At 41.3% G+C, this 26,294-nt stretch overlaps 1 protein-coding gene across 1 annotated transcript; it reads left to right on the plus strand.

Moving 5' to 3' along the window:
• nr2f5 (nuclear receptor subfamily 2, group F, member 5) lies at nt 1-25,911 on the plus strand. The gene is made up of 4 exons (XM_087848498.1): nt 1-1,154; nt 16,687-16,967; nt 19,693-19,939; nt 24,451-25,911. The coding sequence occupies exons 1-4, from the start codon at nt 788-790 to the stop codon at nt 24,768-24,770; spliced, it is 1,215 nt and encodes a 404-aa protein (XP_087704624.1). The 5' UTR covers nt 1-787; the 3' UTR covers nt 24,771-25,911.
• Nucleotides 25,912-26,294: the final 383 nt, after the last annotated feature.

Consider the following 26,294-nt stretch of genomic DNA (forward strand, 5'->3'; position numbering starts at 1 on the left):
GAAATTGTAGCTTTGACTCTCAGACAGTCGAAGGGTAAAGCGATAGTACAGTCGAGCGGCAAAGCTTGTTCAGCGAGGTGTTTCTGTTTAGACTCTTCCACACTGACGATCATCCAGAAGACGCTGGAGATATTTCGCCTTTTTCTTTCCAAATCGTCACCTCGGCGCGCAAGAAAAAGAGGAACAAGGATTGCGTGCTCCCCGGGACTTGCGCTCCATGGGCTGCGTTATCCAGAAGCTTGCTGGGACTAAATACATCGACTGATATGAGCATGTAGTCAGTGTTAATTCTGCTTTGCATTTAATTTAGACGTAGTATTGAGCTTGTGGCTGAAGAAAGGCGCATGAGGCAACACCTTTTCTTCTATTCAGTTTAATTTGCTCAAATTTAAATTCTAGAGGCAAGAAAATAATCAGACGGCTTTTAATTTTGACAGCAGAGACTGACTTACTGGACTGACTTTCCCGAGAGGTTACGCTCTGAAGAACAACGTGTTTATGGATATCTGCGCAGCAAGGAACATCGGGAGTTGTAGGCTGTGCACTTCTGAGTCGATCATGTTGATACCTTGCTTTTACTGTAAACTTTGATAGATGTTTACAGGAAGATTTCGGCGACAATAAGAAATCGCAGTTCTGATACGCTCAGACTGACCTCTGGGGAAAGTGGGAAGCGCTTTTTCGCCCTCCCTCGTTTTTTTTCTCCCGAGACGTCAGGACGGATCTCTATCACGCAATCTGACTCTGCTTCTGTGGTTTAAACAAAGACCAAGTGTTTTGGGATAGCATGGCAATGGTAGTAAATCAATGGCCAGAGAACATTTCTGCAGATCCGGGGTCTCAACTCCAGATATGCGGCCAGGAGCCCGGCGGGGCACCTGGAACACCAAACGGTTCTACCCCGGGGAACGACGCACTTTCCGGGGACAAGATCCCCAACGTGGACTGCATGGTGTGTGGGGACAAGTCCAGTGGGAAGCATTACGGTCAGTTCACCTGCGAGGGATGCAAAAGCTTCTTTAAGCGTTCTGTGAGGCGGAACCTCACTTACACCTGCCGGGGGAACCGAGACTGCCCCATCGACCAGCACCACCGGAACCAGTGTCAGTACTGCCGGCTGAAGAAGTGCCTCAAAGTCGGCATGAGGAGAGAAGGTAAGGTTGGCTGCTCTCTCTCTCTCTCTCTCTCCCTCTCTCTCTCTCTCTCTCCCTCTCTCTCTCTCTCTGTGTGTGTGTGACGGATGTCAGACTGTATTTGTAACACTGGAGACATTTATTTACAAAACGTATTTATGTGCGTAAAGTTGTGCGCAGTATTCTCAGTTCTTAAAACAAGAGTGCCGTTAAGTCTGGAATTCAGTCGTAAAAGATTTAAATGTTTCTCTGGTTTCACTTGTTTCATTACTTCTTAAAAACACGTTTGAAACTAGAAAACACGAGTGCAGACGAACCCCCATCAAAAGAAATCAATAGACAAACCGAAGGCAGTCTTCACTTTGACAGATTTGCTCTGACTGCAAGAAAACAATGCATTCAAACCTAAATCCATGTGACGCTCACACAAAAAGATATGTGTGTAAAAGAAAACCTCGTGCCATCTTTTGTTTTGCACGCACCCTGACTGGTTTACGCGTCTTCACTTTTTAGTTATTATTATAATCAGCATGCTTAGACCTTCTCACACTTCACTTTTTTTTAACTGAATCCGAACCATTCATCCCAGCGCTCTCTGTTCCGTGAAATCCTCCCTTTGTCTCGCAGTTTTAATTATGCTGTTTGCACACCGACACCCCGAGCCGCTATAAGAGGATGCCGCTACATTTGTTGCATTGTGTTGGATTAACAACGGGTCAGTTAGTGCCAAAGAGGAGCGGAGCAAACGTGCTGGAGAAGAGCTTTCCTTTATGTATTGTCATTCAGTAGCGCTGCATCGAATCAGGAGGCATGAGATTGTGCATATTTAAAATAAGAACCAGCGTCTCTTCTGTTTGAGTTATAGATTCATTAAAGTAGTTTCTGCATTTTGGAAAGAAAATAAAGAAGAACGGAGCGCTTTTAATTTGACCGATCACTTTAATGGAAATGTCATATTACTATTACGCACGATGTTACACAAACTGTGCACATAAGCCATATGCGAACAGGTGAGATATGAGCAGTTAGGTTTTAATTATACTGAGTGAGAAAGTGGCGTGACTTCAGCGGTCCTCAAGAGACTTTAATGAAGATGTCACACTTCGCCGTTTTTTATTTTCCCTCTCAGAGGACAGAATAAGGTCAGCAGCTGCGTCACCGTGAGCAGTCCTCCAAGGGCACTAGGCAGTGGAAGTTGAAGGACAGACCCCGCCGCCTTTTGCCACAGCCAAAATGTAAATAGCAGACAAAGACGTTGGAAATAACCCGCTCTCCTTAGAGACGAGCCGAGAGGAGATGATCCCTCAAGGGTTAGTGTGATTGAAGTCTGTGCCTCTGGCAGTGTATGTGTGTGTTCACTGTACACACAGTATTACCTCATGTTAAGTACCCGCAAGCCACACCAACTCAGTCATGCTCCATTCCGACTGAATGAACGCGAGGAAATCTCCTGACGCGCCGCGGCGTGGAGAATAGCCAGTCCTTCTGATTCAGTCTGTAAGAAGGGAAATGTTAAAGAGCTAAAAAGACATCAGTGAAAGGGAGTTTTGGTCACAGTTTGCACGAAAATATAGTGAAATAAATACGTCACAAGAACGCAAAATATTAACAATTTAAGCGTAAAATCTTAGAAGGCGTTTATGGGAAAATGAACTGTTTTACAGCCATTTTTTAAGAATATTTCTTGTGGCGATGCTGAGACATGAAAATGAAGCATTTTCTCATCATCTGTAGAAATCACAGTTTTTTTTTGTCTTTTGGCACAAATAGATTTTTCTAATTCAGTCGGACAAAAACCAAAAGTTAAAAAAAATTAAATAAAAGCTGAAAATATCAGTCGACTGAAGAACGATTGTGAAAAAAATCACGAAAAGTCTCATTTTGAAGGCAGTCGCTCATTTACTTGTTTATATTGACCATTTCTGCAGTGTTGGTTTTTAGTTGTGTGCAAAAGGCTTAAATGTGGAGTAGGTCAACTTACACTGGATGAGCTCATCTGTTGGTCCATTTGGGGTCAGTTGGATTAATCGCTGTCTTTAAATCCTCTTTGTCGACAGACTTCTGTTTATCAGCGATCATTTGTCTAGTTAGGACCATATTTGCTAAAGCATATTCATTGTCGGGGAATTTTTTTTACTGTGATTTTAATGGCAGGACGATTTCCAAATACAGAAGGAAATAGAAGTGAATTAGACGTTTCAGGGGCGTTAAAAACAGCTAAACTGTTGCTGCGGGAACAGTTAATAAACTGCTAAACACATATTAAAAAAAAAAAAAAAATCCTGACGTCTAACTTTATTATTTATTATTTATTTAACCAGCCTAGAAGTTAAAGATGATGGGTGTTAAAGAAAAAGTTTAACGACTTTTAAATCATATGTTCTCTCTCACCGTAGAGAGCATATATAAATATTGTTTTCTTCATAATTTTTTCAACAGGCTAAAGTTTTCAAAAAGATGCACATTTTTGATTTACACAAGACATCTGCTAAACTCCAAAGTTTGACGATACTTTTAAAATAAAGCAGCAGATGTGCATGAAGATGTAGTTTGTTGAGCTGATTTGTCATTCTGTTAATTATTTAGAAGCCTTTTCACTTCCCTTCAAATGTGCTCGGTGATAGCATGTAGGTCATATGTGGGTGCAGTCGGCTAGGACATGTTATGCAATTATTATATAACATGGTTCACCGGTTTCATCCACAGATGGAGTATTAGGATAGGGAAGATTATGTTTTTGGATAGCAGAGGAGAGTTGGTGATTAACCCAGTTTGCATCTTCTCGTCATTCCGCCTCATTTAGAAGCTTCAAGTGCTAAAAATGAAGGAGCTCTTTGTATCGATGACAGCGCTTCATGATTTTTCTGCTACAATAAATAAATATTGATCTGCCTGAGGAGTCATGCTAAAAGTTTTATGAGTGGATTGCGGCAGATTCTGAAATTCTTTGCTTTCAAGTGAGTGGTATTTGTTTCCCAAAGGGGACATTTGACCTCTTTCTGTAGACTGCTGTGTTGAACATAATATCATTTGTTGGAGACTCTTAACCAGGGCACCTTTCAGCAGCATGACAGCAAACATTTCACTGCTGGCTTCAGTAGGAGTCAAGCCCCTAAAACCTTGGCAGCGTTAGTGTCATTGTCTCACCAGGCGGCTACACAGAACCTCCACTTGTTCCTCTGTCAGTGCAGTTTCTAGGATGACTAGGAAGCAGAGAGGCAAAAGGAATCAGCCTGACAGTTCCTTTGAACCAGAGCGAATGTTTTAATTTTGAAACACGCTGCAAGGACGAGCCACTGACTTTAGTGAGGACGGAAAAGACACGTGGGAGTTTACCGCTCTGATTAATTCATTCATACACAGTGATAAGGTCATCTTGTCTCTCGTATGTGTCTTGAATCAGCTGTATGCGCGCAACACTCGTGGACACACGCACAGCTTTTGGAGTCTAGTGATAGTAAATAGTCTCAACATCCATTTGTAGCACAAGAATCTGTAATACCCAAACTGAACATGCTCAGTGGGGAGACTGCTGCCTCCTCTGACCCACAAAATGCCAACAGCAGTGAAAAATATAGGTCAACCAAATCTAAAACATTAATAACACACAGGCTGAAGTCAAAGTCCAAAAGTGTGAACCGTCAGGGGCCTCTACGGTGAATAAATACCCTGCTGGAGTGCTAAAGTCGAACACGGTATTGACTAATCCATCCTCCACAGCGAGCAGGCAATTTAACACCAAAACACTGCAGTTTGGCCTAATTTTGGCACTAAAAATCTTTACGTATCCCAGTCGTTTGGCTATCGACAAATTTAAACACTTAACCCCTGTAACTAGCCTCATGAGCTAAGTCGTTACCAGAGAGCTCTCAGAGGAAAATGACTACCAGTCAAATGGTAAAACAACACAGTTTTCTCCAGGGTTGAAAAATGAAGCGAATGCAAAAGTGCCAAATGCTGCAGTTCCTCAGTTAGCCAGTTGAGACCGGTGACAAAAAGAAAGGAATTTCCCATAGATTCCTGTTCTACGCCATGAATTTTAGTTTTACAGAAAAAAAAACCACGTCACCCTTTTGGGGAACTCGGTGCTCCTTGTTTATATATGTTTAAAAAAATGTTTGGAACTCCATGAAACAGAGGTGGATGTCACGTTTCTGTCATTTGACATTTGGAGTACCGTTACATCCTGGTACCTTACATCTCCCTTCATAAAATCTTCTCCAAGCTACCGACACACACGCACACACACGTAGACACACCATCATTTACATACACACACTATTTCTTACCCACACACATCAGATATTTATAGATGTGTGTGGCTTTAATGCTGATTTTATCTGTTGTCACGCTCTGTTTTGTAATTTTAACTTATTTTATGTATTTTTTGACTACTGTTCCTTTTATTAATTGTGTTTTTTGTAAGGTGACCTTGGGTTTCTGAAAGGCGGCCTCAAATAAAATGTATTATTATTATTATTATAGCCTTTAACTGACCCACGATCTCCTAACTGTTCCTCAGACCTGATTCTGGATCCTCTCGTACCTGCTGTCACTCTCATCCAGTTTCCTGTCCTCACAGAGGGAGTGACCCTAACTGTCCAATCAAATTCTTTCCTGTTCTTGCCCTCATTTCCTGCAACTTTTTACATTAGTGCATGATTTGATCGCTTACACATCCCATCACGTCCCAATCCCTGCTCCAACACACCTGATTCAAATAACCAACTGGGTATTATGTGCTACAGCTGTCTGAATGCGGTGTTTTGGAGTACTGAAACACCTAAAAACCTAAAACAAGCTGTCCCGAGGACCAAAATATAGAACCACTGCTTTACTATTATTGCCCAAAGAAAACTGTCCTAACTAACTAAAAATACTTCTTCACATGTTCTTGAACTTGCATGTGTTTTTTAAAATATGCTTAGCTCAAGTTAAACATAGAAAAAAAAAGATTTTGTTCTTAGCAGTCGCTAGCATTCTGTCACATGCACATTTGACTCCTGAAATAATTGCTCCACCCCAATGTCAAAGGTCAAACCGTCTGCTACTCATCATTTTACTGAACACTGAAGTGTTTTGTGTCACAAAATAAATAAATACACGGGGATAGTGTAATCACCAAAAAATTGGTTTGCTGCCTGAGGGCAACACCATGGCATAGAACAGCGGTCCCCAACCCCGGGCCCCGGACTGGACCGGTCCGTGAGTCGTTTGGTACCGGGCCGCGAGAGTTGAGGCTCAGGTGTGAAATGTATCGTTTTCAGAGTTTTTATCGGTTTTCAGCGTTATTTTGTTATCGTTTTTATCATTTACTCGGTTTTCCTGGGTCTTTTCACGTGTGTTATGAATAAATCTTCTTATTTTCGGTACCGGTACTAGTTTTATTTTGTTGTATTTATCCGCGACACCTTAAAGGCCGGTCCGTGAAAATATTGTCGGGCATAAACCGGTCCATGGCGCAAAAAAGGTTGGAGACCGCTGATGTAGAAGGTTATAAAGTCCAACTTCAAAGCAGAAAAGGATGTTTACAGCTGTTTTTTGGCACTATAGCTAATTTCCCCTCTCAGAAATATTGTAAAGGGGATCATTTTTAATAGCTCACCCTTTTAAACTCCAGTTAAGTTTGAATATTAGGAGTGCGTCTGATTTGACTGATGGGGGAGTGACGACATATGCAGATGCCTGTCATGGTTCGACTGCTAATTTGAGTCGCCTCTCTACTGTGTGTGAGTCACCTCTCTATTTGGTGCCTTTTGAAGCATTTTTAATGCAATGAACTCATATGACCTGCTGTGTGGTAATTATATTAAAAGCTTAAGGATAAATCCGTGTTCCACTTTTGGTGAGTGGAGCACGGATTCTAGGATTTTCTTTAAAATCTAATGTGGTCCTGACCAAAATCTGAGTGTCAAGGCTTCAAAAGTTAGCTTCATAAACCAATGGGTGATGCACGGTGGCTACATTCATCTTTTATAGGCAGTTTATGAGCAAAATATATTATAAGGTGTTACAATTGTGCCTATAGTGTTATCTCCAGTGCTAAGGTGTTGTATTGCTGTGTACTACTGATGGAAAGGGTATGCCATTTCTTGCTCATCCCACAGAATCACCAATGCAACAACAGCAAACATAATGTGACCTTTCTGGTCCATTCACTCAGTCACTCCAGCAAACTGACTCTGAACTGTTTTGCTTGCAACTGAAGTAGCTCAACCTGTTTTCACGTGTCACTCAGGTCACTTGTACTAATGCACAGTCGAGAAAGAGTCATTAAATATGTCAGTCTGTGCGATGCGAACACCCCAACAGCCTTCTCCTTTAATCTGCCGCACATGTGTTCCCTAACATAGCACTACTGGGAAGCCATGAACATTTATATTTTAGGGGCTTAGCCGATGATCTTATTCATGCCCGCTGGGTAGAAGTGTAGTAGAAGTATTTATAGCCGTAGCAGTAAAAGTTGGAGATGAAGCTCTAATGCGCCATAAACAAATGCACCTTTACATGATAATAATTCAAGAGGGACATGTTAGTCCTGCTGTGGCTCGCTGTGTGGTAAATAAAGTGTGGAAGTGTAAATACATGAATCAGACCCACTGGGCTGAATTCACTTTGCTAATTAATTTAGGAACGGCCTCATCAAAGTCTGGGAGAAAGAATGAGGCAACCTCGGCGATGCAGCAAAGCTACCAAACGTCCTCACACAAAGCTCCACGTCTCTTGTCTCTCTCGGTCTGTGTCGCCTCACTTCTCTGCCGCTCCTGCACTGCCTCCGGTTTTTCTCGGTTGCGTCTCTCACGTTCGCTGCATACCTCAGCTCCTTCACGATGTTTGACAGACAACTGGGGACACAGCCAGTCCTCCTACAGCGTGCAGGTGGTTTGTTCTCAAAAAATTTCTCTTAAGATGGAACCAAAAAAAGGGTAGGGTGAAGTTGAGTGAAGAAATACTATTATCGACCAACTTTTCACTTGTCTACATTTTATTTCTCTCTGAAGTGTTGCATTCATTTACATACAGCTTTGTAAAAGCAAACAGTGAAGTGCAGGAAGCTTAAGATCGCGTTCAAGTGTTGCAGTCAGCCATGACTGCACTGCAGGGTACAGACACCTGCATTTAGTTTGCATACTACCCTGGCAATTAGTAACTGATATTTTTACAACCCGGGCCAGCTTAAGCGTGTTGCAATCACCAGACTAACATATCGATTTCACGAGGAAGGAACAGGCCTCCTAACACGTGCAGTTTGATAGTGAATATTGAGGATCAGTGACATGCGTGCTGCAGTTTCTTCGAAGATCAACAATACGATTTTGGAAGCCTCGTCCCCGTGAGAGAGGGAGGGATGGGCACGGAAATGAAAAAAAAAAAAGGTGTGTACAACAGATGGGCATTTATAGACGCATGGCAGGAAGGCTTGTGTTCGAGGTGTGCTCCTGCTCCTGAACTTTAGATAAAGTTACTTCCAGCTTAGGGAATTTAGCAACATTAGCATTCATGTTTGGTTCTTATGAATAAAAGTCTCTCCTTTTAACTCCGCCCTTCACCAGCTCCTGAGAGTAAAATCTGTGTCTTTAACTACCAAATGCTCCACTGTGTTTCCTTGCTGTCTGCTAACTTTTTCATGCCTGACAGGGCGCGTGCACTGTTATCAAAGGTTAACATCATTATGTATACAAAATGAAAGATAGAGGAGTACAAGCAGAGTCTCCCACCCCATGCATGTAGATGTTGCTGAACTGCAGAGCTGCTTCAGTGACAGACTGCTGCATCCTCGATGCATGAAGGAGCGTTTCCGCAGGTCCTTCCTCCCTGCAGCTGTCAGACTGTACAATCTGAACTGCTCCCAACAAACATAGATGTTTACATCAATGCTGTAACTGCAATAAGATAGTTAATTAACCAACCTGGTTTGCCTCTTACCTGTAATTATTTTTATTTAATTTAATAACTGTACAGTTCTCTCTGTTTATAGTAACCATTGTCCTTAATGTAAATATGTAAGAAAAATTGTGTATGTTTCTGTTCCGTGTCCTGTGTACTGTTTGTTTGTATATTTGTCTTTTTGGCTGCTGTTACAACCAAATTTCCCCTTGTGGGACAATTAAAGGATTATTCTATTCTATTCTATTCTATTCTAAAGCTGTGGGCTGACACATTAAAACAACGACCGTAAAAGTCACACAGCTCATCGGAGTTGTTCTAAAATTTTGTGTCACGGTCATTTTAATAAAGAACTGTTTTGTGATTTCCTGAAGTGCTGCATAAAGTGCTTCATGGTGTTTGTGGTAGCTAAAATATTTCTGTAAGATAAACAGAAGGAATAAAAAAATAAGAGCCTGCTATTGAACAATACCACTCCATGGGCTAGGTGAGCGAACCACACACAGCACAATATTTGTAGATACCACATATAAAGGTCATTCTGTGGAAGAATTAGCACAAAACCAGAGCTACAGTGTAATCATTATAGAATCAGCTGACTCAAGTTTTTCTTAAAAAATATGAATGAAAAAAAAAAGCCAAAAGATTAATAGCAGTGCTTACGAGCTCCAAGACTGAGAACTGAGAATGAATTCCCAATGAAAGTTGAAAAAAACCCCGTCTTCGCTTCACTGACCTCAGGTCAAATTTGGGCGAAAAAAATAAAACACATTCCTTTTTCTGCTCGGTCACACATGTCCATGTGCCGAAGCATATAAAATCCTTATTTTTTAAACTGCCCAGATGCATTTCTATCAGATGAGATTTGGTGTCACAGCTAAACATTTAATTATTATTATTATTTTTAACTTTGCTTTAATTGCAGGACACAAACACGCACGATCTGATATCCTCGTGTTGGTGTTGTTCCCAGATCATCATGAAAATGTTGTTCCAGGATCAACATTGCAAGTGACCAATCAGAATGGTGTGATGTCATACTTTTGCGACTTTGGGAAAAACCGGCGTAAAACAAAAAACTGTACTTAAGCTGCGAGAAACCGCCTTTGTCCGCCGATCAATGGACCCTAACCCTTTAATAAACGCTAAGCAGAATTGATATTGTCCTTGCAACATTGGAATTTCATAAATGCACGAATGGGTTGGTGCGCAAAAGAATAACGTCACAATAATGTGATTGGTCACTTGCAATGTTGAACCTGGAACAACATTTTCATGATGATCTGGGAACAACACCAACACGACGATATCACATCATCCGTCAAGCACACACGTGACCTCTCTCTGTGACATGACTCAGGGACGCAGTTTCATTTTGGGAAATGTGTTTATTGTTTGCTCGCCAGCCCATATGGAAAATATATATATAAATCTTATAAAAGTTTGTATCTGTCTTGTGTGAAACTTGTATGAAAAGCATACAAGAGTGAAAACAGATATAAGATCCCTTGAAAACTTATATAATGAAACTTGTATGTTTTGGATACTTCCTAAAACAATATATGAAAGTAATGAGAAAGTGGCCACTTTCATGAGTAAATCATAAGTTTTTACTATTTCTTTTCCATATGGGAGTGAAAGTTTTAGAAATGGAAAAGCTACTTATTAAATGCAGCTATTAGACTGAGACAAATCTATAATGCGTCTGTGTTGCCCCGGCACTGTGACCTTTTAGTCCAAATGTTGATAGGCCTTAATTGTATTTAGCTGCTGTAATTCCACTAACAGTCTGACCCAGAGGCTAATCCAGGGCAGCCAGGCAGCGAACTGTGCTCTCTGCCAGCTGCCATTTGCTGAAGTGGCATTTTGAAAGTCGCAGCTGAAACGTCCCATGGTACCCCTGTTTGCATGCACTTTCCTCCTCTCCCTCATTCTTTTGCCCTCATTTCATGGCCTACCTACACAGGACGCTGTTTTGTTTGGGGTTTTAGGGATGCATTTGCCTTTTTTAACTGCTTTCTCTGCCCTCAATTTGGATTCAGATTAATTTTATTTAAGAGAAAAAAACAAAAACTGTGTATCTTTTTAAAGTTACTATCTGATGAGCTCAGTCAATTGCATTAAGGTCAAGCACAGTCCACCGATTAAAAAGCCGGAAACGGATTATGACACCAACTCAAATCTGACCTTATACTCCCACCCCCCTTTTAATTCTCTGTCTCTGTTTCCTTTTTTTGTCCCCATCTGTTTCTATCTAATGTCATTTCTGTCTCTTTTGCTCTCCTTTTGCCCATCTCCGTGTAAATATATCACATCTCTTTGTCTCTGCACTGGCCTTTCTACCTCTCCATTTCTTTGGTCCTTGCTCCAATCACCCTTCTGCCCTTTCCTTTTTATCTTGAGTCTTGTACAGCAGCTGTAGGCGAGTAGAAACAGAGAGCGATGTGTTTTAGTCAGGCGTACTCAAGTGCTCTGCCTCTCAGGCACGAGTGACCCCCACAATGAGGCTTTTGAAAAGTCAAGTGGATCAAGTAGATTCACCGACATCTGCGGGATTAACCGCTAATCAATATGAGAACATATCAATAGCTGTTAATTCACAAATAAGGGACATAAGGAGCAGGGGCGGATCTAGAGAAATTTTCTTAGGGTGGCAAACTCGAAGCCCTTTTTTTCATACACTTATGCAGGTGGTTATATGTGGTTAAAATAATCCAAATGCAGTAAGTATACACGTTTTTCATATAAATAAAGTCTATAACTTAATTATTGTCTGTAGCCCACATAATTAAACACTTGAGTTACATAAAACATGTGAGTTTTGATGCTATGTACTGTACAGCCTGTATGATAAATAAATATGGAGCCCGATAAGTATAAAATCCAGAAAGCTACACAACATGGGGTGCTTCATTTACAAACGCAAGTCTAACTTAAGTTTCACTGTTTTTGTCAGAAAACAGTCACATTGTTACAGCTTAAATTAAGAAATCTGCACTGTCATAAACAAAAACTGAAACCTAATTTTTTCATGATTTGTTGGATTAACCCACTGAGGTCTGAAATACAACCGGACATTTTTGACTCCTTTTGAGTTTACGTTTGTATTTCACCCTCAAATTGTTTATTTTTTATTCTTTTCTCTTGCCTTGTTTGGTATCTTTTCAGCTCAACTGAATTTAGTTGTTTTAACTGACATACTGCATCAGGATTACTGACCTGAAATCACATAAAGAACTTAAAATCCTAGTAGTATTTTTTTACTGCAAAAAAACCCCAAAACACAGACATGTGGAGTAAATTTTTATAACTTGAAATGCAAATATAAAATGTACATTTTGTAAACATATACAACTATTTATCTAAAAATGCAGCCAATACACCTGCCGTTGTTTTTTCATTTTGTATAAGAATTTAAAAATATTACTAAAACTAAAATGAGCGAACAATCAGGTGTCGCAATAAGATGCTCCACAAATGATGTGTGCCAGTAAAAAATAAGTTTGTCCACCAAAAGACAGAAGAGCACAGGGATAAACCTGCAGGCCTGACAACAGGAGGTGTATCACTCTGCAAATGTGCCTTTGTGACATTCATTAGTGCCCTCACTGACACACAAAACAAAACGACTACACAACACAACACACTAAGTCAGCGGTCCCCAACCCCCGGGCCTCGGACCGGTACCGGTCCGTGAGTCGTTTGGTACCGGGCCGCGAGAGTTGAGGCTCAGGTGTGAAATGTATAGTTTTCAGGGTTTTTATCGGTTTTCAGCGTTATTTTGTTATCGTTTTTATCGTTAACTCGGTTTTCCTGGGTCTTTTCACGTGTGTTATGAATAAATCTTCTTTTATTCAGTACCGGTACTAGTTTTATTTTGTTGTATTTATCCGTGACACCTTAAAGGCCGGTCCGTGAAAATATTGTCAGGCATAAACCGGTCCGTGGCACAAAAAAGGTTGGGGACCGCTGCACTAAGTAAACACTCCACAATAAAAGTTACAAATCTGCCACATCTAAACTCTCTCTCTCTCTCACTTGCTCTGTCTCGCTGCCGTTACCGTCACCCCAAAACTTTTCCCTCTTCCTAAACAACCAAATCCCACGTGTTGACTTTTTTTTTAAAAATTGGGCGACATGGTGCATTTTTCCACCAATAGGAAAGAGGTGTTTTTCCCCCCCTTTCTTTACTGTTTTCGCGCTGTCCTTAGAAAACGCTTAAAACACACACAAACGTGATGACAGCATTTAGAAAAAAGCGTGGCTTACATATATTATTATAACTCTGGATTTACTGGCCTGTAATTAAAATTAAAAAACTATAAAGTCCAAACTTTCAATGTGGGCTGAAACAGAGACTCAGCGTGGCTGCAGCTTGTTGCTATGTCACCTTACATCAGTCATGTGATTTGGAGGTGCAGCGTGTCCGTGGACCACGGAGGGTTAATAACACTCACCTTCCTTCCATTTCCAGAGTTTAACATCCAACCACCTGTGTAAAAAGCTAAATTCCCATGGTGTTGTTCCAAATGTGCTCTGGCACAATCATAAACATCGCTTGCTACTGAAAACAAGAAAAAAAGCCGGTCCTGCTTTGGGCTGAACCATTTGTTAATGGTGCAGGGGGGGAACACTATGCAACATATTCAGTTTTACCATTTATATTCACTGTTGACTGTAACTACGCTCAAACTGTTAATGCTAGCTTATTTTAATAAACAACACTGTCATATGCAAAACTGGGGTGGCACTTGGGGTGGCAAGGGATCATTTTAGGGTGGCACCCCATGCCACCCTTCTAGATCCGCCCCTGATAAGGAGCAGCGGGGTCTAAAAAAACTGTTGCCTTCAATTTAAATTGTGATGAATTTAATAAATTCCTTTTGGAGTTCAGGCGCACTGTTTTACAATTTACTCAGTGCATAAAGGGGAAAGTCAAAAGTAGTTAAAACCAGGTTGTTCGCAGTAGAAGATTTTTTTTTTACATGAAACCAGGACAGAGTGACAGATTCAGGTCACAGAAGTGCTCTGACTTAGATATGGACCAAAGCGCCCTTTGAGTCTGTCTCCCTAAAGAAGTTACCAGACAGTCTTTTTAAAAGTGCCCTTTTTGGGATCTGCTACAGCATTTTTATACTGTAAGCTAAATAAAGGATGCATGTCACCTGCTGTTTTGTAAAAGGCCATTGTGTTTTATTTTATTTTATCCTGTTTTTTATGCTGCAAAAGACACGAAAACCATCCATAGATCCAAATTCAGTGCTTAGAATTAGCTGTAGTGCAGTGTAGCTGCCTGTGTTGGCAACTGCCAGTCAGTTAATGCATACATTTAAGCCTTACATTAAAAAAATCACCTACTGTGCATTCAAATGAAGGAGGAAGTTAGCCACAACTTCATTATAGGATTCTGTGGGGTTGACTCACTTAACCCCGTGTGGTCACCGGAGAAAGTGCAGTTTTTAGCATTTCTTTTTAGCCTTTTTAGCTGTATTTAGCTTTAGAGAAAGCAACTTTATTCACCTTAATTTAACACAGTTCTTGGTGAACAAATTAGGAAGTCAGCTGATGTTTTCACAGAGAAAAAGTTTGCAAAGAGACAAGTTCAGGAAAGCCTCCCAGTAAACTGTAAATATTTCTCAGATCCATTCTCCTTTACCATCATCAGAGTTGTTATTGATTCAATCGCAAAGTTAAAGGTTTCATAATCTTTGAGAAGTACATATTCCAACCTGAACCCCAATGTTTCCTGTGTCTCTCTAAGACGTCTCTGTGCAAAAACCTCACTGTCAGATTTATATACATACATATATACACATATATTTTTCATTAAGGGAGTTTTGAATGGTTTTAAAAAGGCAAATAAAAAAATCTTTGTCTAAGGAGGAGTTATAAGCAACATTTTCTCTAATCTGGAAAATCATTCACAAGCCTGTCTGACTGAAAGGATCAGCAGCGTACGATTTGAAGTCTTTCACTTCACACTTAAAGCACCTCAGAGTGACAAAAAAACATATTTGGCCAGGTGATCTCTGCGGAAATTGCAACGACTTGCTCTCGAGGCACTTTCACTCCTGCTGCTCAGAGTGCCGTTTTATTTCCCCTTGTTTGTGAAATCCTGCAAAGACAGATGCATGTGGCTAATCTGACAGCCATCTTTTGCAAAGCGAGACGGGAGCCGCGGGAGTGCGAGCGACGAGGAATGTCCCGTTGTGCAACATTGTCTTCGAGACAGGCAAAACCTCTTCATAGCTCAGCAAAGTGAGACTGCGCTGTTTACCAGACGAGATCACATTCTTTTTTCGGGCACGGGTTGACACAAGTTCACAAGGAAAACTAGTACTTTGAGGTCAACACCTTTTGTGCGGAGGTATTTTTTTCTGTTAAAAGGACAGGCTAGAATTAAAGGCATTTTTATAACTTACGAGTGATTTGACCTCTCGTTTTTCAGACGTGCCGTGGTGCGTTCAATTGGCACAGCTGCTGTGTGTGAGGTGACAGGTGATGGAGAGTTAAAAAGCATTTTCCAAGCCCTTCCTCCTCCCTTTTCATTCACCCCCTCCCTCCACCTGTCTCTTTATGTAAACCACAGCTTTCTATCTGAAGCCCCATCTCGGGCTATATTCAAGCACATTGAACTCTGCACCTTCTCTCTCTTTCCATCTCTCCACTCTTCCCCAGACCTCGCATCGCCCCCATCTCCCTTTTCCTCAACTTATCACCTTCCACTCACTCTTTCTCCTCCTTATCTCACCATTTCAGCCTTTTTGCCTCATTTTTTCAACCCCTCTTTGCATTTTCATTGCGTCTCTCCTCTCGCTCTCTCTGTGTAACTGTAGATGGAGTTATTAGTCAGACAGTGGATGACTGAACAGGTGTTTTCCAAATGGGCCTTTGAGCACTCGCCGCATCATCATTGCTCCACACCAGAGGGGGGTGGGGGTGGAGGCTAGGGCTTTGTGTGTATGTGTGTGTGCAATAGCTTGGCCTCTGCGTGCCCCTTTCACCTCAGGCTGGGCCATTTGCCAGTGCAGGGACTGAGGGCGGGGGTGTTACCGTACGTATCCATGAGTGTGTATGCATGTGTGGGTGCGTAACATATGTAGGTGTGAAGAAGTGTTATATTTTTACCAGCTGCTGCTTGTCGTTACTCATTGAGGCACAACAGCACTGTAGAATAGCCTCGGCCTGGCCACTTTCCATCCCTTCGCTGAAAAGACGAGCGCTGACACTTTTAGGGGTACGAGAAATGTTGTGTTGCTACACTTTTCAACCCTTAACCCCCATCCTGCCCCCCAGATCACCCGGCACATTTGACATGCTCAATTTGCTTCTTTCTTCTCTGTCTTCGTCGCGTCTCCCTTCTGTTACTCCTGCAGGTTTTTAGGACCCTGACCGTGCAGCGCCCCTTTGGATGTCGTAATTCTGTAAACTACTATAACAAGCTTGCTAAATGATAAAAGTTTCATAACAAACTGATGGAAGATTGCAAAAAACACAGTTCTTGGCCTGTCTTCCAGAAACATGCAGCGGCCTGAGGAAACAGTTGAACTGGAGCACAGATATGAGTTTATATTAGTGTGCTCCAGTCCCGTTTAGTCCTTAATGACTTGTGTAATTAAATAAAAATGCTGAAGCACTCTTAAAAAGTCTCTTTGTTTTCAAACAGCAGTACAACGAGGACGTACGTCAAACTCCCAGAGCAGTCCAGGGCAGTACCTGACCAATGGCACCGACCCGTACAACGGCCAACCCTACCTGTCGGGCTTCATCTCTCTGCTGCTTCGCGCCGAGCCATACCCAACGTCTCGCTACGGGGCTCAGTGCATGCAGGGGAACAACCTCATGGGCATCGAGAACATCTGCGAGCTGGCGGCCAGGCTGCTGTTCAGCGCTGTGGAGTGGGCCAAGAACATCCCCTTCTTTCCCGACCTGCAGCTCATGGATCAGGTGAGTGTGAAGAATGAGCAGAGTAGACCAAACCTAATGAGAATGAGACCAGGCCAGGCTAACTGCTTTCTACTGTTTTCAGTCTTTATATTGGGTTAAGTCACACAAACATGAGAGCGGTATCTGTATTTCTTTTCATCTAACTCGCAATAAGAAAATAATTTTATATCTCTATCTATCTATCTATATATTGATATCTCTATATCTCTGTATCTCTATATATATATATCTATATATCTCTATCTATATATCTATATGTCTATATATCTATATCTATATCTATATATATATATATATCTATTTGTCTATATATCTCTATCTATATATGTCTATATCTATATCTATATCTATATATCTCTATCTATATCTATATATGTCTATATCTATATCTATATATCTCTATCTATATATCTATATCTATATCTATATATCTATATCTATATCTATATATCTCTATCTATATGTCTATATATCTCTATCTATATGTCTATATATCTCTATCTATATAAGTCTATATCTATATCTATATATCTCTATCTATATCTATATATATATATCTATATCTATATATCTCTATCTATATCTATATATATATATCTCTATCTATATCTATATCTATATATCTATATCTATATATATCTCTATCTATATATCTCTATCTCTATCTATATATCTATATCTATATCTATATATCTATATCTATATCTATCTATATCTATATATATATATATATATATATACACACATATATATATATATATATATATATATATATATATATATATATATATATATATATATATACATATATACATATATATATAGTTCTACAATGGTAAATTGTTCCTTAATAGATCATGCACAGAGAAATGCCAGAAAACAAAAAAGTAAAGTAATAACTCATAGTTCAAAACACTATTTTCAAGCTACTGGCTACAAATTCATAAAATGTCATCCCCACTTACATTTTGAACAGAACTAAGCTAATAAATATTTGAAAAACACATTAATATTTTTATTCCTCTTTTGTTAACCATCGTTCGCAGCACATCTGTTTTGGCACAAACTTCAACTCCCAACATTCGGTTCAGATCGACCTGACATCAATCATGCACATATAGATTTATATCAGCCATAAAGTCTTGGCACAGAGTAATCCCCTGACCTATAAATATTCACATGCACCTCTGACAGACATAGTCATCACAAATATGTCCGCTGTATCCGCACCAAATCATTAACATATCATTAATGTCGAATATTTCTGACCTGTAATGTCAGCATGCACTCAGCTGTTTTCTGCAAACCCCACTCTTTTTAGACATGTTATCAAAATCCATGTAGGTTTTCTCTTTTCAATATCAAAGCGCTGATATTGTGTCAAACACTGTCTCAGAGATGCACAGCGGGTGCCCTTTGGCATCTGTGTGTGCACGTCTGTCACTGTTTAATTCAATTCAATTCAATTTTATTTATATAGCGCCAAATCACAACAAAAGGCGCTTCATAGATACAGAGAAAAACCCAACAATCATATGACCCCCTATGAGCAAGCACTTTGGCGACAGTGGGAAGGAAAAACTCCCTTTTAACAGGAAGAAACCTCCAGCAGAACCAGGCTCAGGGAGGGGCGGGGCCATCTGCTGCGATTGGTTGGGGTGAGAGAAGGAATTCCACATGTGTAAAGGACCCTTTTGGATCACATTTAAAACTATATATGTAACTTTTCCAGCATCCAAAGTTAGTGGTGGGAAACATGCAAAGTAGAACTTCAAGTCTAAACCTAACCAGTAAAAAAGAAGTAAAAATAGAAATCCCCAAATGGGACACAAACTCTATTGTCCTGGCAGACAAACTTGTGACTCCACCACTCTTTTAACCTCCTAATGTGGACTTTGTAGCTTTTGCAAGGAGAACTATTGACACTCGCCATTCAGTGTTACTGCGGCTGGTGCAGAGGGCACAGATGCTAAAGGACACTCTGTGCTTATCTCGGTTATACCGGCCAAATCTGATCGAGCAGCAGTATTTGATGCCCTAGGATGACAACTTGTTGGGTCACCTCAATAAATTCTAATTATTTTTTAATGTTTAACCACATCTCCAAACATGTTTCTGTTACATAAAAAAAGTTTAATCCTCTTCTAACTGTCACAGTGCATGCTTTCTCACCCTCTTGTATCCTTTCCAATTTTTTAAAAGTAACAATAAACACCTCATCAGACTAGCTGTCTAATTTTTGACGAGTAGGCGTGTCAGGAATGTTCTGTCATTCCACCGTTTCTGTGCGCTTCCCTATTCTGTAGTGAATAGCTACCTGTTTGAATGAATGAAGCTCTTGTATGTAATTTGCATTAAGTATTGGATAATGTTACCAAATTCATATCATCTCCAGGTGATATGTGGTGGTTTAAATGACCGAATGTTAAATATACCCTGTGTCCTTCTTCGCTCAGGATTAATGTGTATGTGTTGCTCTCTGGTTACATGTCAGTGATGGGTGTAAATGCTGTCTGAAGCCTGCTGAACTCCAACTGGAGCCCACTCAAAGTGCTCAAACTCTGAGCAATTCTCAAAAGGGCTGCCACAGTTTTAGGCTTCAGACACATTTTGCCTTTATTCATTTTATATTTGCAACTAAAATCAGAAAGGCCAAAGCCAAATTAGTCATCCACATGGGCAATCTGAACGAAAGTAATAATCACCCTATACCGCTTGTTTCCAGGTGGCTCTGCTGCGGATGTCATGGAGCGAACTCTTTGTGCTAAATGCTGCCCAGTGCTCCATGCCGCTTCACGTGGCTCCTCTGTTGGCAGCGGCCGGCCTGCACGCATCACCTATGTCAGCAGAGCGCGTTGTGGCCTTCATGGACCACATCCGAGTCTTCCAAGAGCAGGTGGAGAAGCTGAAGGCCCTGCAGGTCGACACAGCTGAATATTCTTGTCTCAAGTCCATTGTGCTCTTTACATCTGGTGAGTTTAAGTGAAAAAATGGGAAATAAGTAGACTTAAGTAAAGTAATATATTCTCTAGAAATGTAAAATCAGCTGGATTACCAAATTGCCACTATTTCATATCATTGTGTGAGCTTTGTCTTTAGAGTGCTGTTAATTTGGCACCGTTGAAAGCACCTCTGATCGTCCTTTAGATCAGCTGAGAGGCTATAAGACCGATGCCATCTGTGTCCTGTGAGTATGTTTTGCTCAGGGAGGAAGGGAGGAATTAGCATCCTGCTAATCTGATTTCTACTGGCACGATAGCATTGTGTTTACTGAACATGTAAGCTTACAGTATCATGTTAACAACGTAACCTGAATCAGATGGCCAGTAGCGGGGTTATTACGCACATTTAAACACAGCCAAGGCAAACATTTGATCACGATGTTCTTAAGCAGAGAGAAAAACGACCAGTGAAAAGAATAAAACGGCACATAAGGATTATATTTTTGTCATGACAACATAATAGTGGTGTAGATTCATTTAAATGAGAACTATAAATCATTAAAATGCTGTGCAAAGGTGCTACCTATACCTGCTACCCATAGGTGATATAAAAAAATGCTCAGATTCATCCTAAAAGTTGCAAATACAAGCTTTAAGAAAGAAACAAAAGGTTTGCTAACACAAACCCCTGTACGACACACACCTCAGGTGCATTTGAATGGAAACCAGTACTATGCCTGACTGAGAGGTGACCTCTAATGCTGCAGTAGATTGTGTCTCATTGGCTCCATATGTAAATGCTGCTGCTAGTCAGTCATGGTCTCTGCCCTCCATGAATTTGACTGTAATTTGATCACTTTGTCATACTGTAAAAGGCAGCTCTTGACCCCTGTGAGCTGCTCGTGCGTCACTTGAACCTCTTTGTTTTGCCGAACATAAGAATAAGCTTTCACTACGCACTATAAACTTTGCATTTGTGGGAACGACTCTTTGAAAAGCAATTTATTTCTCAATTTACAGTAGCAAAAAGAATCTGTTTATATAAAGTTCAAGAAACAACAGATTCATTATATTGTATTGTTGCATGCCTACTATTTGGACCCAAAAATCCAGTGTTATAAACCCCTTATTATACACAGTACAGTACTCGACAACAAAGAAAATGCCTTTATGCTAGAATAGATTTGTCGGTTTGCATCCAAAGCTTAGAAAAACAGGCCTCTTGAGCCTCACAACCTTACATTATGTGGCAATATGTCCTCCCCACTGAGTGACAGAGAGAATTAAATCAAAATATAATAGTTTTACTTCTTGGCAAAACCCCTGGCATCTGCATTGTTTTGATCCCGCTTATACACAAAGCCTGTTGAGGTTTATCCCAGCAGTCACTGGGCTCCAGCGTCAGCCAAAATACTGTCACATCTGGGATATTTCAGAGAGAGATCATGCTTTGTGACCCAGGGGGAAATGGATGGTGAAGAAGCCAACACTGAGATGTCTCTCCTCTGTGTTATTTTACTGCTTTTCCCCCCCTTTCCCATCTTGCATGGCTTGTCAGATTCACTCTCTGCCTACTGAGCATCTTCACCAAGCTCTCTGTATGTAGGTAGCCAAGGATCCTCCTCTCCCTTCTTTTGCCTGTTTTCATCAGCCATCTCGCCTTCATGATCCCATCTATTATTAAAACCAGTCATCCACCCCTCCTCCCAACGCTCCCCAAACCCTAAACTCCAAGACCAGCCCAACCCAAGCCCCAGGACCCCTGCCCCCACCACAGGAGTTGAATTATGTATGGTGCATTTCAGTGAGAAGGAGGATTCGCCATGACCTACATAACCCCTATAGCCCTAAGCATCCCATGTGACCTCCCTATACGCGCAGAAGCACATGTATACACATTAAAAAGCTGCACATCTTGGCAAGACCCTTGAACAGGATATTGTATTTCTTTGTGAAATATTCACACTTTAATGATCAAATCCTGAATTTGACGTAAACATGCACACACCGTAAATAGACCTGTTAATAAATCTGACCCTTGCAGACCTGGTAGGAAGCTCAGACAAACACCAATTGTCTCCCACCTCCCTCTGAGTCGTCTCCCACCACTCCCCCTGTGAAGCCCAGTCCGATCAAGCTACATCAGAGAGCGGGCATCTCAGTCCTGCCACCCTGATCCCTCACCCCCAATGACCCGGTGAGTGCCCGAGGATCAGACAAAAGAACACGGCGCTTGGCGTAGAAGGGCACCCACAGAGCTGTCGCTTCAGCACACGAAGTGGTTTCAGTCACACAGACAGCTTCGCTAATCCCGACCGGGCAGTGACTGCCTTGTCACGAAGGACTCTCGAAATGGTCGGGCTGACAAAAACGCAGTCCATCTGCCTCCCGAGTGGATGGAAATACAACCAAAGTGGGAACAATTATTCACCCGGAATGATGAGAATAGCGGCTGCAGGGCGGGTGGGGAGGGATTGACGTGCTTGATTAAAATATGAGGTGAATTAATTTTTTTTTTTTGTGGAACTGAGGCAGGGTTTTACACAGGGGACAGATCAAAGTGTGAGAAGACAAAGGAGACCTGTGATGCAGGATGACGGGTTAAAACTCACGGGCCAACGCCTTTTAACCGAAAGACTAAGCTGGAGAATAAATAACCCTCATCGAATACCTGCCTTCAATATGTGGGTTCACGCAGGGGGCAGGGTCAAAGAGCACTCCCACTTCTCGTACAGTATGTGGCAGAGTACAGTAGAATGTCTTTGTTTTGAGTTCACACATCTCTGACCTGCTTTGCAAAATCCCCTGTGATCTCCGCTCCACACACGGGGTGTGAAAAGCACCGCGTGCTGCGTTACACACTCTTGGTTGTGCGAGACTCTTGCTAAGGTGGGGGCGAGAGGTAGAAGAAAATGTCTCCCCAGCTGAGGAGAAAGTGAACACAGACCACAGGGGTGGAAGTAGATCTCCGCTGTGACTACCTTGATTTTGTCAAGTTGTAGCCAGATTTCTCTGAAAGGAAAATGTCCTGTTACATCCTGGTTCTTTCTGGCAATGAATAAGTATTATGTGAAGACACCACTCTGCCACATACTAAAAGGTTTTGTTAAGATCTTGCACAATTGAAGCTTCTTTCACTAAGAACAAACTTCATCCTATATCAAACAGTATTAGCCTAACATAACATAAATCCAGAACATTAGTAACCAAAATATGGTATGAGAAGTCATTTTTCTTATGCAGTTATTCCTCGTCCTGCAATTCTGACTTACGTTTTGACACATGACATACTGGAACCCCCAGAACACTGGTTATTATTCCATGGCTAACACCTGATTTATCCTTCAACAGAAAATCTACACAGTAAGCTATAATGTAGCCGCAAACCCCTCTGACCCATCAGTCTAACCTTGCAAATGAAAAGCAGCCCACAACTACTCTGATTGGCCTAAAATTAAATGAAAGTCACAAAACTCACCTTAATGTCATACAGTCATTCTCACAAAAAGACTACTCTGTGCTCAGTGTTGGGGAGTAACGGAATACATGTACCACCGTTACGTATTTAAAATACAAAATATGAGTAACTGTATTCCGTTACAGTTACCGTTTAAAAAGGTGGTATTTAGAATACAGTTACTTTGTTGAAATAAATGGATTACACGGCGGTACTTTCCTGTTTCATATTGTCGCGGGTCAGGCCTGTTTGGGTTTTGTTTGACAGCTACGTTCTGTTGTTCCAGGCGGCAGCGTTACGGTTGCCATGGTTACAGGGTGCCGCTCTCTCTCTGCGTGTTTCCTGGGTGAGAGAGGCCTTTTTGTTGTTGTTGTGCTAAGCTAACAGGCAGAATGCTACCGGTATAGCTCTAAAGAATGTAGCATCATAGGCAGTGTAGTCCGTGCTGCAGGGAGAATGGACTGCCATACACGTTATGTGTCTGTGAGCGAGGGAGGGAGAAAAAGGAAAAGTACGAGCTGTCATCGAGCAAAAACGGGAGCTGGAAGCATGTAAATATAATAATAACCACTGCAGCCAAGAAGAGAGCCTGACGAGCCCAGTTGTAAGTAAGCGATTAAGACTCGACTGTACACCGTGTTCGTGTTTTCCTCTGAAACAATAAGTTCTGTTGGAGCAGCCTTTCAACGCCTCTTTCTGTCTCTCGCTAGCAAAGTTGACCCAGACAACAAAGTAAAGCTAGTTTTCGGCTACGAGCCGACACAGAACCCACCGTATTAGCCAGAGGTCCCTTTACTATGGTTCGGAGCCGCGGACCTTCAGTAACAGTAATAAATCACAGCAATAGTACATTCATGTAGTTGTAAACAGCATGATAATATATTAAGTAATCCAAAGTATTCAGAATAGGTTACTCTCATTGAGTAACGTAATGGAATACGTTACAGAATACATTTTGGGGCATGTATTCTGTATTCTGTAATGGAATACATTTTAAAAGTAACCTTCCCAACACTGTCTGTGCTAAAGTTGGATAAATGCTTATATCAGTTCTAAATCTTCACTTTGTATTCCTTTCTACTAGACGCCATGGGCTTGTCAGACGTCGCCCACGTGGAGAGCATCCAGGAGAAGTCTCAGTGTGCTCTGGAGGAGTATGTAAGAAACCAGTACCCCAGCCAGCCGAACCGCTTCGGACGCCTCCTCCTCCGCCTGCCGTCCCTGCGCATTGTCTCCTCTCCAGTCATCGAACAGCTGTTTTTTGTGCGCCTCGTTGGCAAGACTCCAATCGAGACGCTCCTCCGTGACATGCTGCTCTCAGGCTCCAGCTACAACTGGCCCTACATGCCCACAGTACAGCGAGAGCGACCGATCTCTCTCCACTACAATGAGAACGGGCCCTGAAGTGGAAGGACAGACCAAGGAGAAGCTACGGGGGAAATTAAGGTTGAAGGCTGACCTGACTGCTCATCCATCCATCTCTCCTTCCCTTCATTGTCTGCGTTCAACTTCTCAGCTTCCCAAGAAGAAGTATCTCCCTCACCATTCCGCTTTCAACACCGACATTGACACACCATCATCCCAGTTACACAAGCCAGGCTATCTTTCACTATCGCTAATACAGAGACTTTGTGGCCCGTTGCAGCTCCTCAGCCGAGTCTACATTTGAGATGTGGCGTGAGATGGACAGGTTGGTAGAATGGGTTATTGCGCAGTTCACCAGCAGGTCTGTTGGACTCACTTCAGATGTCATTCTCAAAAACCACGCAAACAATTCCGGCGAGCATTTGCTTCATTTTCGGTGATACGCCGAAAATGAAGCCCACTGTGTGCTAGCATCTGCGTACAAGCATGGAGAATACTGAGCAAGGGCTTTACCAATGGGACAGCCAAGAGCACCAAGCCTGTTGTAAATACACCAATTTTTAAAAAGAGAAAACCAGAAGCCATTAAAAAGAAGACAAATGCCAAAATGTCTTGAACTTTTGCAGAGGATGTTTTATTGTGTGTTTGTATTAGAACTGTTTATATGGAGAGAAAACTCATGATTGTGTCCATATGTACAGTATATCATCGATTCATAGACATCTAAGGCATATTAGGGTTCAATCGGGGAAGCTCAGGTTCAGAGGGTGGGCAGACGGGCATGTCAATATCGGAACAAAAAAGACAAACCCTGCAAATTCTACACTTATCAGCAGCCTGTGCCAAAGCTGACAAATCATACGGTTTGGAGTATTTTTGTGATAGTGTTGGCTATTAAAAGAAAAGTTTGGTTTGTCTATAATTTGACTTGTTGTGGGGTCTCAGGGGCGAGAAGGAGTTTGTAATGAATACAAATAAAAGCGTAGGCACTTGCATTGAAAAGTAGTCAGTTTGAATCTGCAGAATCACAGCACTGGTAGATTGTTTCTACCCTTACCCTATTTGACTGAAGTATATTTTTTCTTACTCAAAAGACCCATGGTGTTAACATCGGGGTGGCAAAGCTCATCCTCCTTATTGTTATTACTTTTTTTTTTTTTTTTAATAATGATTGTCAGTATTGGACCCTTTAGACAGGGGGGTGGGAGGGTGGGATGTGCTTTTACAAAACTAGCTGTACTTGCCTTAGAACAAAGATTTTGTCACTGAGCATTTATCTTATGACTGTGCCATAATCTCTCGTTACCTGTTATAACAGGTATTATGTCCTGTCAGGATTGGAAATGAGTTTGCATGAAGTTAAAATGTGATGTGCAACATGTCATTGAAGAGTCATGCACAATCCAAATATTTTAATTGAGTTAATGCAGAATCCTTTTCTGCTTTTTCTATATATATGTATATATTAGGGGTGCAACGATACTCGTATCGATATTGAACCGTTCGATACAGTGCTTTCAGTTCGGTACGCATATGTATCGAACAATACAAAATTTTTAATTT

The sequence above is a fragment of the Neolamprologus brichardi genome, chromosome 11 (assembly GCF_056152115.1).
Source record: "Neolamprologus brichardi isolate AB-2024 chromosome 11, ASM5615211v1, whole genome shotgun sequence".
NCBI lineage: Eukaryota > Metazoa > Chordata > Actinopteri > Cichliformes > Cichlidae > Neolamprologus > Neolamprologus brichardi.